Source organism: Coturnix japonica, chromosome 1 (genome assembly GCF_054131305.1).
Source record: "Coturnix japonica strain WE chromosome 1, WE-NBRP24, whole genome shotgun sequence".
Classification (NCBI taxonomy): Eukaryota; Metazoa; Chordata; class Aves; order Galliformes; family Phasianidae; genus Coturnix; species Coturnix japonica.
The window spans coordinates 162,386,220-162,402,548 of record NC_140663.1 but is presented as its reverse complement, the minus strand read 5'-3'; the positions used below and the strand labels follow the sequence as shown (position 1 = coordinate 162,402,548).

Here is a 16,329-nt window from a genome sequence, read left to right as displayed (position 1 = left end):
CCTTTTATGGTTTCCCCACTCTACTGGTGATTCAGAAAAAGTCCTTTAAGTATTAATTTGTCTGTTTTAAGAAATCTTGCATTAATTCTCACTACGAGAGAGGCAGGTTGTTTGGCTGAGGTCTGACTGACATGGCGTATTTGTTAGGCAACGAGGCACCAACACTTGCTGACATTCACACAGCTCTGTATGATGGTTGGATACCAGGAAAAAATTATTCTCTGAAATAGCGGTGAGGCAGTGGCACAGGCTGCCCAGGGAGGTGGTGCAGTCACTGTCCCTGGGGGTGTTCAAGAACCATGGAGATGTGGCACTGAGGGCCATGGTTCGTGGGCATGGTGGGGGTGGGCTGGGGTTGGACTTGGTGATCCCAGAGGTCTTTTCCAACCTTAATGATCCTGTGATTCTATAGGCCTCCGTGTAAGTGGACATCCTGCATCAAAATGTGCCTCTGTTCTTGCAGTTCAGTTCACTGCTACATAAATCCTGTGAAAAATAACATTTGATTGCTTAGAGTAGTGAAACAATTTGTTCCGGTACTGCTTCAATTTTCTAATTGTTTCATCTAATAAACAAAGATGAATTTACTTTCAGCTATCACAGAAGTTTAAAGAAATAGAAACTGAGGCACTTATTTGAGCAAAGTTAATCAAGGCACTCTTATGAAGTTACAAGAAGGTTGTCCTTCATTTAAAAAAATACCTCTTTTTTTTTTTTTTTTTTTTTTTTTTTTTGTGTTGCAACAAGTATTTTAAAATCAGCTTTACTGGTCAAGTCTCTTTAAATACTTCACATACTTTAAAAAGCCGTCCACCAACCACCAGTATTTCCCATTAAACCACATCCCTCAGAACAACACCTAAACATTTCTTGAACACCTCCAGGGTTGGTGACTCCACCACCTCCCAGGGCAGTTCGTTCCTGTGCCCGACCACTCTTTTGGTGAAGACGTCCAACCTAATCACGCTTCATGCTGTGTTATAGGCAGGGATGCCTTCTTGCTGAGAAATGATATATGTTGTAAAAAGGCTGAATGGTGCAAGTGCTGTACACTGGCAGTCAGTGTCTGTTAAAACTTCATGTAACTAGACTGTATATACTGACAGTGGTTGGTGCTGGACCTTGAGACAGTGCATTTCTAGAGCAAGGAACATTTGCCATGTTTCTCAGTCTCATGCGATGAACCCTGTGGCCAAGCAAGTAATGAGTCCACTGGGATAAGAATGGCTGATTCCTTCTCTCCTCTCTTCCTCCCCTCATACCACAAGACTCAGTATGTTTGGTTTTGTCACTTGCTTAAGATGTCAGACCTGTATAAGACAGTCAGACAGGACTTGGATACATGGACTTTTGTGCCATTTTACCACTATGTTCTTGCTGCACAACATTTGTTGTATGCATTTTATCTCAAATCTTGGTATTTTCCAGCTTCACTTGCACTTCATCAGAATAGCACGGGGAGGTGGTAAGCACAGCTGAGAACAATCACAAGTGAGGAAACCCAGAAAGTCCAAGTTCAGTTCCACCCACAAGCAAAAAATGTCTGCCAGTTGTAGCCATTTATATTAATGCTTTATCACTCTATATTCAAGTTTCTTAAATTACGGTGCAGCAATTTAGTTTAAAAACATCAGAAAAAGTTCCCGGAAAGGTGTTAAAAGCTGAGTAGTGATATATACCTACTTTAGAAACATAACACTTACTTGTAAGGATTGTCAGCAAAAACAGGTACTCTGCATAAGATATCAGCCCTGAAATGAAAGAGTTAAAAAATGACTCGCACAAAATATATATCCTTATGATGAGACGAGAAAGATCACATCTTATAAACATGAAAATTGCAGTTCAACATTATTTAAAATAGGTTACTGAAGTAAGCCTCATTTTTATTTAATAAAGTTTTTCTTCTGTTCTTAGTGCTCTGAAGGTAAAATTCCCCATCCAGAGACTCATCAATGTCCCCATCTCAACGGGAAAGTCAAGTTTATTTGGTATTAACAACAGGCCTGCACTAAATCTCTGCATTCGCACTGCAAACATTCGGTGTTTATAGAAAAGGCAAATAAATTCGGAGTGCTTTGTCACATTTAGTACCCGGGAGGAGAAGCACTCAGCGCTGCCTGGACGGATCAAAGTGCTCCATCCCCTGGCAGCCGGGCCAGGCGGGGAGCAGCTTCCCAGGGGGAACATGGCAGCATGCAGAGCTGCCAAGCTGAGAGATTGCGCCGATAGCGCGGCTGGGCTGCCTGCCAAGGGAGGCTTCTTTTTTGTATTATTTTAAATAGGAACACGTCCTTTCTACAAGGTGAAAGTATTTTCCCCCCTTTTGAAGGAAAATTCCAGCGTTTTCCTTTGAAATACCGCCTTAAGCGAAAAGCCTGAACAAACACAGAGATGCGATAGCGTCAAAATAGAGCGTAGAAGCTAAAGATAGAGCGTGCAATGAGGGTGGCTGAGCAGCACAATCCCAACCATCTGCGCTGCAATAACGTTTGGAGAAAAAATGTAAAGGGCTTTTCTATAAATCACTTTTCAAAATAACCGAGCTACTTTTAACGCCTGAGCTAAACATTGTGTAATGCCGGAGCTGCTTAAAATAATGGAGTTCAAACGTGCCCATCTGTGTAAAGATAAACTATTTATAATAATTTATATAGAGTTAATTGATAGATAAAGAATCCACTTAAGCTTCACTGATAGACAATTAACTTCTGATAAATTGCTGTACTGAGCCAACAGTTGTATTTGGCCTCAGACAGTGACTTAACACTTTAAGTTTTAACTTCCACTGTTTAGAAATATTGGGTTGCTGAAAGCAATGGTCTCAAAATCCGAGAACAAATCTCCAAAGCCAGGCCTGATGCTGAGCCCTCTGCCGACTCACTCTGTGTCTGTGCTTCAGCTTTCCTCTCCATTAAAATAGGGCTATTCACTCTACTTTCCAGCACGCACTGCATGTAACTCAGCACAGCACTGCAGTCACACAGTGCACTGCACGAATCAAAAACACTTGGCACAGAATCGCAGAATCATTGTCATCTCAAATGTTTAGCTTTGATTGCAAGTTGTAGGGCTGTTTAGTCAGGAGGAAGAGGAGGCTGAGGGCAGACCTTATTGCCCTCCTCCAGTATCTGAAAGGTGCTCACAGCGAGAGCAGGGCTGGTCTCTTCTCACTGGTGACAGGTGACAGGACGAGAAGAAATGGCCTCAAGTTGCACCAGGGTAAGTTTAGGTTGGATGTCAGGAAAAACTTCTTTACAGAAAGGGTTGTTAAGCACTGGAATAGGCTGCCCAGGGAGGTGGTTGAGTCACCATCCCTGGATGTGTTTAAAAAACATTTGGATGTGGTGCTCAGGGACATGATTTAGTGGAGGGTTGTTAGTTAGGGTGCTATGGTTGGGTTGTGGTTGGACTTGGTGATCTTTAAGGTCTTTTCCAACCTGAGTAATTCTTTGATTCTATGATCCTCATGTGTTGCCAACAGACTTAATATGGCCATTGCAAGGATATAAATTATTCGTATTGCTGTAAAACTTGCTTTCTTGTTCCTAGGTAGTGTCCAGGACTTCAACAAATTCAAACAATCAGAAACAGAGATCTTGCCCCATTTTTTGTGCTACACACTTGAGATAGAAAATGGACAGAAATAAATAGGAGAAGAAAAAAAATCAAGCAGTGACACACTACTCCCTAGTTTTGCTTCATGTGTCACAGCAAATGCAGTTAAAAAGAAGAAGATAAGGGAAGATAAGGAGGTAACTTTTCAAGTGGATAGAGAAAATGCCTCCTAGTCTTGGACAGCCGTGGAGTTGACACAGAGATCCGTGCCAGAGTGTTTTAAGAGCAAGGGATCATAGAATCTCAGAACCATTATGGTTGGAAAAGACCACAAAGATCATGTAGTCCAATTGTCATTGATGACTGCTGGCCAAATGGACAAGGTCTCTGCCTCTCAGTTCTTCTGCACAGCTACTGCTCATGGGAGAGCTGGAAGGTGGAGAAGCAGAGCTTCTGCTCAGCAGAGCAAAAGGAGGTCCCATGTTGTTGCAATGTACAATAGGAGGCACTCAGTAGATGATCAAGGAAAAAACATTTTTAGCAAAGCACTAGAAAGAATATGGAGACGGCAGATAACAATAACTGAAATACAAAATCACAGAATCATAGAACAGTTGGGGTTGGGAGGGACCTTTAAGACCACCTAGTTCCAACCCCCTCCTATAGGCAGGGACACCTCCCTCTAGACCAGGTTGCTCAAAGCCCTGTCCAGCCTGGCCTTGAATGCTTCCAGGGAGGGGCACTTGCTTCAGTGTTTCACCATCCTCACAGTAGAGAATTTTTTGCTAATGCCAAGTCTAAATCTACCCTCTCACATTTTAAAGCCACTTCAAAATGTTTTGATAAAAACAAAACTCTGCTCATGGCTCAAAGAAGGAGTGGGATGGTACCAATCACTGACTGCAGAGGGCTGCAAGGAGAGAGCCATGCAAGAAGTGGAAGGGCTGTTTTAATTCCGTTATCTTAAGCTGAGTGGGAAGTCACTATAAACGAACAGGCAAAAAGGTACAAGAAATGAGAATACATGAAAACTATATTGATTGCTCTTTAAAGCCTCAGTATCTCAAAGTCAATCCATAGTGCATTCAATATTTTTTGGCAGGCTGATTACACCGACATCATTTGAGATATGATTTCTTTTGACCCATGGACCGATTTCCATAAAAATTCTTCATTTTATCTCTTTGTTCTATCAGTACCTGCAGTGAATTGCCAACTTACCTTAACCATAATGTAAATCAGATAGTGTAATAATCCTCATTGTTCAGCAATCATTACAAAGTTACTCAAATTTTACATTGAAAAGATGCAATGGAACATAAAAAAAATTAGCAAAGCAAACTGTATTCACATCCAAGTTAAAGTTTCACCTGCTGTCGAATGACTCAGCAGACTTGCAGCCAAGTACTTTCATTTAGCATCGGCAACACATTATGATTCTCTAAGATTAAATGAAGATTCCCCGTGCCTCCTTGTAAATCTCTGCCCTCAGGCTTTATAGCAAACGCTGGCAGGACAATATCCTCACTACCAAACAGATCATTAATAGACCACAAAAGGCGGTGTACGTTTGCAAACTGCCCACTAGAAGGCAGAGTTCCCCAGCTTTACGCTTTACAGACTGGACTGAGAGCGCTCCCTCCGCTTGATATTTAAAAAAGAACTTGGTGGTAGTTAAAATAATCTCAGCTAAACCGTGGAACAGGTGTAGGTTCATTATTTTGGTACTTGTAAAAGTGGTATTCGATACATAAATATTTATAGCTTTTTAAATGTAGTTATAATGGATCTGAAGACAAAAGTGTCAATGTCAGTATGGAGAGATCGTGACCAAAACCTGCACGTGTTGTAAAGTCATAGAGATGACAGCGCTGAGTGTTTCTGCATCATCTCCAATTCCTACCAGATCCTGGAAGGGCAAAGCATGAGGACCCACAGAGCTAAATGAGAGGAGGTTGGTGGTCCAGGACAGAAAAGACACATCCCGGCAGCCACCAGCAGGCAGCTGGTGTGGTGCAATGCCAGGAGGCTGTGCTGCTTTGCGCTGTGCTGCTTTGCTGTGTTCTCGCTTTCTCTTGGTGGATTCACGATTTTCCCAGGCAGAATGTGTTAGGGATTTGTGCTGTCAACCACTACAAAAAGAAAAGCCTTAAGAAAGTAGCGATAAGGAAACAATCCAAGAATTAAAGGCTGGGAATCCCTTAAACCCTGTCCTGGGAAAGCAGACAACAAATACTAATTTGAAAAGACAGGAGGTAAATATTCAGCATGAAACAGGCTTCCCCTGGTTTGGAAAGCAATGCTAAACTTGTTCAGAGGGGGCTGCTGGCGGGCGATGCTCACAGCCTCAGCTTTACACAGACAGAGAGAGCCACGTCCGTGGAACAAGGGATGTGGGCTGACCTCTTCCGTGAACTTTGTGAATAGACACTGCCAGTCTGTCTCATTAAGTCTGGGGAGTTCAGTCTTTGTTACTGATGAAATGGTTAATTACTCATTTATTTGTTTTCCTTGATCCTCTTGTTTGTTTTCCCTCCCTTCAATTAATTTATGTTAATGAGGTGTTTATTTGGTCCTTTTAATTCCCCCTCCCCCGTTGTTTCACAAACAATATCCCATCCCTCAGCATTTTCTCTTCCTGTCACCAGCTGTAAGATGGAACTGCTGGGTGAAAAGAAACCCGAGCACACTGCTCTTGTGGGGCAGCACTGAGCTCCCAATGAAGCAGAAACTGCCACTGCCCCTGGAACCGGGGAGGACACTTTACATAATCAGATACACATTTTCTTTCTATTCTTTGCTTCCACGTGTTTAAGTTACATAATGAAACAGCAGTTTATTAACAAGCCTTAAGAGTCTACTTTGTACCCTTTTAGCTTCCTTTCTCCAGGAGGCTCTCAGCCCCAGCCCTGCCTCCTGCCTCCTCCTCATGTGACCAAGACGTGCCAAGGTGGCGGCAGCTGGTGAGATGGAGATGAAGTCAAATCCGTGCAACTGTATTTAAAACTAGATTCAACTCATACTGTCTGATGAGATAAAAACCAAGATGTGTTCCTTGGTATCAGAAGCGTCTTGTTACCTTTATCACCAAGCTCTCTAAAAAAGGTCGGTCCTGGTTTAGCTTTTGTAACACACTGCAGTGCAGCATCCACTTCCTTTGGAGACACAAACAAGAAAACCAGTTCAGAAAAAAAGAAGTCTTTTTGGTTGAGAAACAGAAAGAATGCAAGTTCTTTTGAAGAACGAAAGGAACATTTTGCTTACCTTCTTTGTCAGTTTCTTGGCTGAGCTTTTACCTACGATTAAAAAAAAATCATCATAATTCAATAACAAAGTCTGACTTCAAACTTTGATCAGGTTCTGTGGCATTTCTTCAGATTTTTATGGGAAAGTTGTAAGTAATACGAAACAGAATACTGTGCAGCGGGCAGTTTGTTTCTAATTTCCACAGCGATCCAGAAAGGACAACTTCAAAATAATACGAGCAGTCTGTCCAAATGTTCTTCAACCTCAGTGAAATCACAAACCACCTCAGGATCTATGACTAATTTATGGGTGTGATTTTGCATTCTGTGGACTACCAATGCAATACAGATTCCAAAGTAAGATTATATGGTAAGAAGCAGTTGTATTATTTACAAAGAGGATTTGTATGCACACATAAGAAGCCTTCCAGCGCAGACTGCGTATTCAAACTCTAAGAAATACCAGAAAAAATAACCAAGAAAATATTGATGTTACCAAGCAAAAGCAAATTGAACACCTCTTCCTCCTGAAACAGGGTAAGGATGAAGCCTTACGGGTTCTTAAGTTGAGTTTTCCCAGAGAGCTGTGGGTGCCCCATCCCTGGAAGAGCTTAAGGTCAGGCTGGATGGGCCCGGGGCAGCCTGAGCTGGTGGGTGGCAGACCTGCCCATGGCAGGAGGGTGGGACTGGGTGTGCTGCAAAAGTCCTTTTGACCCAAACCTTTCTATGGCCTATGACAAGTGCCTAACAGTAGGTTCAAGTCAACTCAAGCAGGGAGAGCATTGGTGAAGCACGAGGCCACCCTCCTCTGCTACCACCTGGCTGTGGCACTGTGATGTGCTATTGGAGGCACGTTTCAGCTGCTGTGACTGCAGCTACATAAAGCCTGTGCTCCAGTGCTCCTTGGGCCCCTCTCCAGTGCTCCTCAGCATTTCTCCTTGTGAAGGTCCTAAAATCTTATGTCCTTCACTCCTTCTGCTCTCACTGCTCCCTTCCACCACCACCAATGGCTGGACTCTGGCCAGCCATTCCTTCCTGCTTTCTGATGCTGGCTAAGCACAAGCAGAGTTGCTTTGTTTGCTCTTGGGACTGATGCCACCAGATGCAGCCTGAATTACTGAATCATAGAATCATGAAGGCTGTAAAAGGCCTCTAAGATTATCTGGTCCAACTGTCCACCCATCCCCACTGTGCCCACTAACCACGTTCCTCAGTGCCACATCCCTACCTTTTCTGAACACCTCCAGGGATGCTGACTGCACCACCTCCCTGGACAGCCTGTGCCACTACCTCATCACTCTACCTGAGAGGAAATCTTTCCTAATGCATTTTGCCTGCTTTGTGCTTAGGCTCTGGGCTGCTCCATGGGCCATTTGCACACACATGGTCTCCAGCACAGTGCTGCTTTTGGGAACGGGACAAGATGGAGGCAGCCCAGAGGGCAGCAGCCCACAACCTTCCACCAAGCATGTTCAGAGGCCTGTAACCCAGCCAAAATGGGATGGCAAAATCTGTAATGATGGGAAAAGACACGTCCAGCTGCAGGGGAACCCCACCGGCAACTTTGGGCATCAAACCAGGGAAGCTGTGGAGCATCTCAACGAGCAACAGTTTGCTTTCAGTATGGGCAAACCAGTGCCTTTGTCTGCTCCCCAAACTGGCAGTAATGTTTATTTTTTGCTGAAAAATTCCTCTCCCCAGCCCCCGAATCAGCCTAAGGCAGACACCTGGCACATAACATTTCCACCCATTTCAAAAGTTATAAGCAACTAAAATTAGGGTTTTATAACTGGAGTGTTGAGTGACCCCAGCAACAGGTGTTGCCAGCACCACCTGTCACTGTGCATGAATACATTTTTGTACAGCAAGTGTAAATATATTTACACGCGCACATATATAAAGCCAAAAGGATAGATATCTCCTAGCTCAAAGGAAGCATGAAATCCTCTACTTTGCCTCATTTGAGATAAAAGAAGTCAGGCTACAAACAGTTTGGGAGAGCAAGTAAAATCCCTGTGCCCAGCAGGGCTGAGTGCTGAGCGGGGCCATGTAACACTGCCGCAGAGCCCTTTAATGAAAGGCTGGTTAGCAAAGACTGTGATTCAGAGCTCAGCTTTGAAATGTCATATCCTCTGTACAGCAAATTTCAGCATGGAATTAAATTGCACTACGGCAGCTCTTTTGTCCCTGGGAGCCCCACATGGCAAGGAGCCCTGTAAGAGAGAATGAGTCAGGCTGTAGGAGCATGAAGGAACAAAGAGAAAAATCACCCTGCCGTCATTTTTGCTGAAAATGCTCCTTCTCGTTGTTACTGCTTTGAAGCCAACTACAAAGTCTTATCTGGTTTGCAGCAACTCTGCTCATTCCACTCTCCTGGTGGACCACAAAGCATCACTCTAAGAGGCAGGCAGTACCTACTGTCAGCTTCTAGGAGGATAAAGGAGACAAGGTGAACTCTGCAAGCTGGATTGGGTAATTGATGCGAGGAATGGAGAGAGCACTGGAAGCTGCAGCTGAGACACTATTTGGTCAGGTTTGTGAGGCTTGGTTACACCTGTGCTTCTCCCCCGTGCTGCATTCAGCACAATAACTGAAACACTCCAGCTACTCAGTTGTAGGGAATATGTACTCAGTGAGGATAATTCCACCTTGATAAAAATTAGGAAAGAGGAGGAAGATATCTTGTAGATGTGTGGGCCCTCCTTTCATCATCCAGCAGTCACAAATGCAATTGTCTAGAGCTCACATGAAGACCTGCGGCAGCTGTCAATGCCTCCTCTCCTGCTTTCAGCTATGGCATCCCTCCAGAGGAAGGTTAAGAAGTTGATACATCAGCCAACATGTTTCGGAGCTGAAAAGACAGTGGCATCAATGATCCAGAGGTGCTCATGCTACCCCCGTGCTGGGCAATCTTGGCCTGGGGGAGAAGACTGACAGAGGAGATGCAGCCTTGGCTGAGTGATGAAGAGGTGAAAGGGGAAGAGGTTAAAGACAAGGAGAAGGAGGAAGAGGAGGACAGACATATCATCCCAGAATGTGGTGAGGGGCAGCTACTCCGACACAAGAGGTGGAAGGGCAGGAGGAAATGGGACAGACTGAAAGATAAATTAAGACATTTTTCTTCTTTGCTAAGTAGCTGATACAGCGGATTAGGAGATGTGGAGCCGATGTTTTGTTTAGCACTGCTCTTCTCAAATGGAATTGCATACCAAAATTTCTTATAACCCAGGAGATTGAAAATGGCATGCAGATGTCTGCAAGCACGTGTGCTGGCACACCAGTAATTCCCTGGGGGAAAAAACACCGCAGCTGATGTTTGGGACACTGGGGGTATTTTTCATATTGCCATTTGTGTACAGTGCTAGGATGCAATCTTACAATAATGTTATAATTTAAACTAAAGAATGGGTTTCCTCTAATAATTACTTGCATATTTTCTGAGAATTACGTCCAGTTATACCCCGTGCTGGTACTGTCACCATATAAAATCATCTGAGAAGGTTCAGATCTCAGCTTTCACTTGGAAACATTACCTACTTTAACTGTAGCACCCATAATATTCCTTGAATTCTGATTTAGCTCGTGGTGCCTACCCTTTCCACTTCTTCCCTCTCTAACAATGAAGTCCCTTCAGAAGACCAACAAGGAAAGCTCTGTTAATACTGCTCACTCGTGTATCAAATGTGCAGCCCTCTGAGGAACAACATCTTTTAAGGCCTTGTCTACAGTAATTAGGAGAAGGTGCTTAATTCTTCTTTGCAAGAAATGCACTGTGAAGGTAGGAGTGGTTTTCTTAGCCAGTTCAGACACTGAAAAAATGCCTCTTCATCTTTACATTAGATCTTGGTGCTGCCATTCCTGACCCATGATTACAAACATACCAGGCTCTCAGTCCCTCTCTGAGGAATATACGCAAGGATCTAATTATTAGCAACTATTTCATGTAATATGTAGAAGATCTGTACAATGCACTTGCTCTGCCAAGACCATGATGGAATTCTGGCTTGAAATCCAACAAGCATTTTCGTGGCTCTCTACCTATTTTACAGATGCCATCATATCATTTTCACTCTTGGTAGTGGATCCATGAAACAATCACAACGTACAGACACATCTTTTACAGAATAAAAGCCATTCTAGCTTTTAAATGGAACAAATACTGAGTCTACTTGCAAGCAGACAAATGCTGTGCTGTTAGTCAAGAAAGTTAGCTGACAACTGTAATTAAGAAAACACTGCCAAGAGTAGCTATTTCAGCTTTAATTTGCCCTCGGCAAGCCTGCGTATTTTGTCACATACATTCCTTACTATGGAAGAGTTTCCATCAACTCTCAATTTTTCACACTGTGATGCAAAAAGAACCTGACATCAATGTTAGGATTAGCATGAGCAAAGGGCTGAATCGAACAAGCACCCACTTGCACTCCCTAACAGCCATTTACACCCAACCCATACAGCCAAGGAAAAGCTCAGATCTGACAAAAGACGTTCAGAGCCAAACAATGAAAGAAAGCACCAAGATCCATCATTATAACACCACCAAAGCAAAAGGAGAGAAATTGCTATTATATGTGATGGTAGAAAAAGCAGAAATGTACGTGTCTGCAAGACTGCACTATTTTTCTAACATGGAAATCAAAATCAATTTTAAAAGAAGTATTTCTCCATAGACTTAACTTCAAATTATAACAGTATAAAATAGGGATCTTTTCATAGTGGAACAACAGATTCCTGTCCCTTTCACCAGCAAAGTCACTGAGAAGGTTTGTCCAGGATCTCTTCAGCTCTAACTCAGACAGCCACAGTGATAAACAAGTAAAATGATTAAATTAGCCCAAGATACAAGATCATTGAAATGCAGCAGTCTCTATTGATTCCCCAGCTCTCTCTCACATACCCTTGCCCAAGGAGGCTGTGGATGCGCCATCCCTGCAGGCACTCCAGGCCAGGCTGGATGTGGCTCTGGGCAGCCTGGTCTGGTGGTTGGTGACCCTGCACATAGCAGGGGGGTGAAATAAGATGATCATTGTGGTCCTTTTCAACTCAGGCCATTTTATCACTCTATTATATGGCTTGATTTTTGAACACAATAGTGGACAGGTAACTTCAGTCAGCAAGTTCTCTTTTGGTTACCTGGTTATTTAAAGGAAAGAGTTTACTGTTAAAACTATGAATGTAAGGGGCACAACTGAAACAAGTAATTACTTCTTGAAAGCCTCCTTGTGAAATGCTGGTGACAGAGAGAAATCACGGATAGGTGAAAAAATGGGAGCCTTTTGAAGGCACATGACCAAGCAGTAAGATTCCCATGATAACTGCTGGCAAACCAATATCTGAATAATAAATGAGAGCACTTTTTAAATGAATTAAGAAACCACTTCAGCTAGAAAGCTTTTACTGAATTACTGTATTGCTCCATTGAACTATGATTGATACAAGCCATTTCAATCACAAGAATTAGTGAATCAAACCACCTGAATTAAAATCAAAGTATGCTCAGTGGAAAAGTAAATTTACAATAATAGAAGCTTCTGACGTGCTTTACAAAACAAGCTCTGCATCTTTTGGAAACAGGCTTCGCATCTGTCCTTCTTTATTTAGAGCAATTCTTCTTCTGAGGAAGTGAGGAATACACAGCACTGGGTGCAGGCCAGGTCTCCGTTTCAGAGCAGTGACTGCACCAGAACCAGCCGATGCTGGAAGGCTTCTCAGTGAGTAAGGCAGCCTGGGGTAGGTGGGGTGGGAAATGATGAGGGGAGGAAACCTCAAAGGATGACACAGTCTTCTAGGAAATTGAAATGGATGGAAAAGCCAGCTTTCAAAACCTGTTAAAGAAACAGTGGCACACAGTTCCTGATGCTACCTGTGGCATTGGCACACAGCAGCTGCTGAGCAGCTACCTGAGGTTGTCCACTGGGCTGGTACTGAGGCCAGGACTGGAGGCAGCATCCAGAAGAAAAATACGTTGTGTGAGATGCAAGTCTCCAAACTCCCAAATGAGACTCCCATGCTTGGTTGTTCAGGCTCCATTTGGACAGCTAAAAATTAGATGCCTAAATCTATGGTGCTTTGCTGTATATGATGGTGTATGTAGGAAAGGATTTATAATTAGCTTCAAAATGTGCTGCTCCTATTTCAGAGCTGAAGAAGAGCTCGTATGCTGAAAAGCTTGTCTAATTTTTCCAACTTAGAGCAGCTGGTCTAATAAAAGATATTATCTCTGTCTACAAACAGAGATACAAACCTCATCCTGACTCCAGGATCCCTTTATAGTCAAGAGAGATCAGACAGAACAAAAGAGCCATCTATTCCACACTGAGATAGGTGCCTACTGCAGGCCTTGAACCTACCTGTTTCCTTCCATTAACTTTTAAGAGATCCTACAGCTACTTGCTCTGACCTGACTTTCACTTTTACATATCTAAACTGAATAGGTAAATCCTTCTGCATGCAACCAGAAAATTCAAACCACTGCTTTTTGTATTTGTTGCTATCTGCGATGTATTGTTTCCACTCTCCAGCTTGAAGTCAGGAGTACTAAAGGCAGGAATTCTCTGTTTTATTAACAACTTCAACAAATGCAAAGGGTAAAGTGGATTACAGTAGAGGACGTAGAGTGAGTTCATAATTAGAGAGATAAATAACTATAGAGGACAAAGCTGTATCCGTGATGTGTGTTTCAGAGATGAGAGTGGAGAATGGCTCTTGCCATTAACTTACAGAGAATATCATACATTCAGACTTTTGGGATGGCATCTCTTGAACCTGCACAAATCTGCACCATGGAGCATTATGTTGCCATCATCCCCTGTTGATAAAAAACACCACTTTTTGAAGTAATGTAGTGCTGGAGCACACGTTAGGTTAATGTACTAACAATAGATGACAATAAACTATTAAGACAGACTAGAAGCACAGGAGTTTTAATTCTGTTCCTCTAGAAGAAAGCATTCCTGGCCTAAGGGCTCTGAAGTCTCTTTGAAGTCTAGAGAAGTAAGTGTAACAAGTATGAATGAAGAGGTAAGTAAAGTCCAGTAATAAGAGCACTGATGAAACAACAAAATTAAAAATGTAACTGCATGCACAACTTGAAAAAATTGCCTCTCAGTTATAAACAGAGATTATTTTGGATTCAGAATGAAAATGCTCACACATCCATCATCCCACAATCCCACAATCAAAATGTCTTAACAACACCAGAAGTTTACTCAAATCTCCCTATGTGAGACTCAATTTAAGCTCATGTGCTCAATGATTATCTGCCGTCACTACTACCACAACCCTCCCTGTTGTACCTTATTCAACCACTTCCTCTGCAATTCGTACTCTTCCATTCGCTATCTGAAGGTCTTGCCTACTGTCACTGCTCCCACACGTCTTGAAAAATGTAAAAAAAATCTTAAGTACAGTTAAAGACAAGAATATAAAGAATGTAGCGATAAGAACTGTAAAACTGCAATGATCAAAAAAGTTGGATTCATATGCTGGCAAACATAACTGAGGTGTCAGGTAAGGGATTCACCCTTTGTGTGGGAATGTATTGTTAACATAAAGCTACCTTACTAATTCATCCCAGAATAAGAGCATAAAGGATCACAGAACCACAGAATGCCTTGGGTTGGAAGGTGCCCCAAGGATCATCGAGTTCCTATCTTCCTGCTGTAAGCAGGGCCACCAACCTCCTGATTTGCTACTAGACCAGGCTGCCAAGAGTCCCACCCAACCTGGCCTTGAAGACCTCCATGGACAGGGCATCCACAGCCTCTCTGGGCAGCCTGTGCCAGCACCTCACCACTCTCATAGTAAAGAACTTCCCCTGACATCCAATCTAGACCTTCCCTCCTTGAGCTAAAACCATTCTGCTTTGTCTATGCTAGAGGGTATGTGCCAGTGAAGGGTTAGTGGTTCAGAAGAAAATCAAACTGCAGTTCTTTGCTATGGGCAATAAACCTTCCTTTTCTTAGAGGACTTTTTTCTTCTTCACCTTCTAGCTTAGATATAATTTATACTCTAAGCAGGAAATGCAAATCATATCAAACTGTGCCAAAGTACATGAAATAACTACCATTTATTTATTGCACTCTGATATGTAACAAACACTCCAACATGCAAGAATGACAGATAAGGAGGTCACAAAAGACCATGTGGGTCACCTACTTTGTTTTACTGCTCCCAACAGGCTGCTGCTCATGCATTACCTCATCAGTTTATGTACACACTGATACTTGGTCACACGTTTGAAACACTAAACTGTAGTTTGGGTTTCAGAAGGCAACAGTGACATTAATTCAACCACTACAGTATTCTCTTAAACTTACTCATCTAAGTACAAACTTCATTCATTATTTCTTCTAGTGGAATGGAAAAAGGGGATAACTTAATACAGTTTAAAAATTGAAATGAAAGCATTTTGTGAAAAAAATCTGAAGTTGTTCATGATATCAGCATGAAAGATGTATCGTAATTCTGTTCAGATGGAGGGCATTTATGGAGCCTGTGTCCAAGCAGTAAATAGTTGACATATTAGTGCATCAAGCCAATTTAAATTACTGTGGTGGGTGAGCAAACTGGGAGCACTGACATTTCACATAAATTGGGTGGGTTCTCAAGAGTCCTGTAAATATAAAATGCTATGTAGACACAGTTTACATAGTAGCTCCCTTTTCTTTTTTTCCTTTTTCCCCTATGACACATCCGATTATTTATACCATCACGAATGCTTTCTTTTTTGCTAAAACAATATTTTTCTTCTGAAGATTCATTTACTTTTACTACAGCAACACACACCAAGATTTCTCAGAACTACTGCAAAAAACGTTCCAAGAGGTGACAGCTGATGGGGAAAGTGCAATGGAATTTTGTCAGCAGGATCAGTTTGGAAAACTTCCCCTTGTTACACCCCAGCAATTCCTAGTCAGATATTTGGGGAAAAACAAAAACAGGCAATGTACAATTTGGGAAACTCATCAACAGGATGCAACATTGCTATTGCTGCACTATTGTGGTGATGCTGTCAATCTTCACTCCTGTTCCATTCTGCTACTGCCTTGTCCTTCTATCAAACATAAAGAATTTGACTCCTTTAGGCTGCCTACATCTTCCACAGATTAAATGCATTCCTTGCAGCATCTTACAGATCTTCTCTGTTTGACAGTGGTAAAAAACTCCGAGGAATACAGAACAAATACCACCTTTTTAGTGACTGCAAAAGGTTCAGAGAAGTTTGTGGGAGGACCCATGGACCACAACAAACTCCCTGTGGTTAAGGGAAACTGCACAGCCATCTCCACAGAAAAAAAGAAGGAAGATGTGGTAGGAGTGGTTGACAGACCAGGTGGTTCTGCTGCCGTTCAGTTGGCAGGTCTCATGTGGAGGTTAAGATTTATCCCCCTTGCTTACACCAAAGACAATAACATTCTTTACTATGCACTTAAGATGGTATCCTGGCTTTACATCTCACTGACAGTTGACAAAGAGAGCAAAAGCTATTTTTGCTGTAATTCTTCTGACATGAGACCACAAAACA

The 16,329-nt window shown here is 42.5% G+C and overlaps 1 protein-coding gene across 3 annotated transcripts in view; it reads right to left on the bottom strand.

Annotated features, from left to right (window-relative positions):
- MICU2 (mitochondrial calcium uptake 2) overlaps nt 1–16,329 on the bottom strand; it is a 122,047-nt gene that overhangs the window by 30,499 nt on the left and 75,219 nt on the right. For 2 of the 3 annotated variants that reach the window (XM_085536384.1, XM_015852147.3), the window contains exons 3-5: nt 6,823–6,854; nt 6,638–6,713; nt 1,704–1,751 (exon numbers count right to left, since the gene is read on the bottom strand). In XM_085536384.1, the coding sequence (XP_085392510.1) occupies nt 1,704–1,751; nt 6,638–6,713; nt 6,823–6,854 (156 nt within the window). The remainder of the gene's footprint in view (nt 1–1,703; nt 1,752–6,637; nt 6,714–6,822; nt 6,855–16,329) is intronic. The other variant, XM_085536382.1, reaches the window with a different exon arrangement.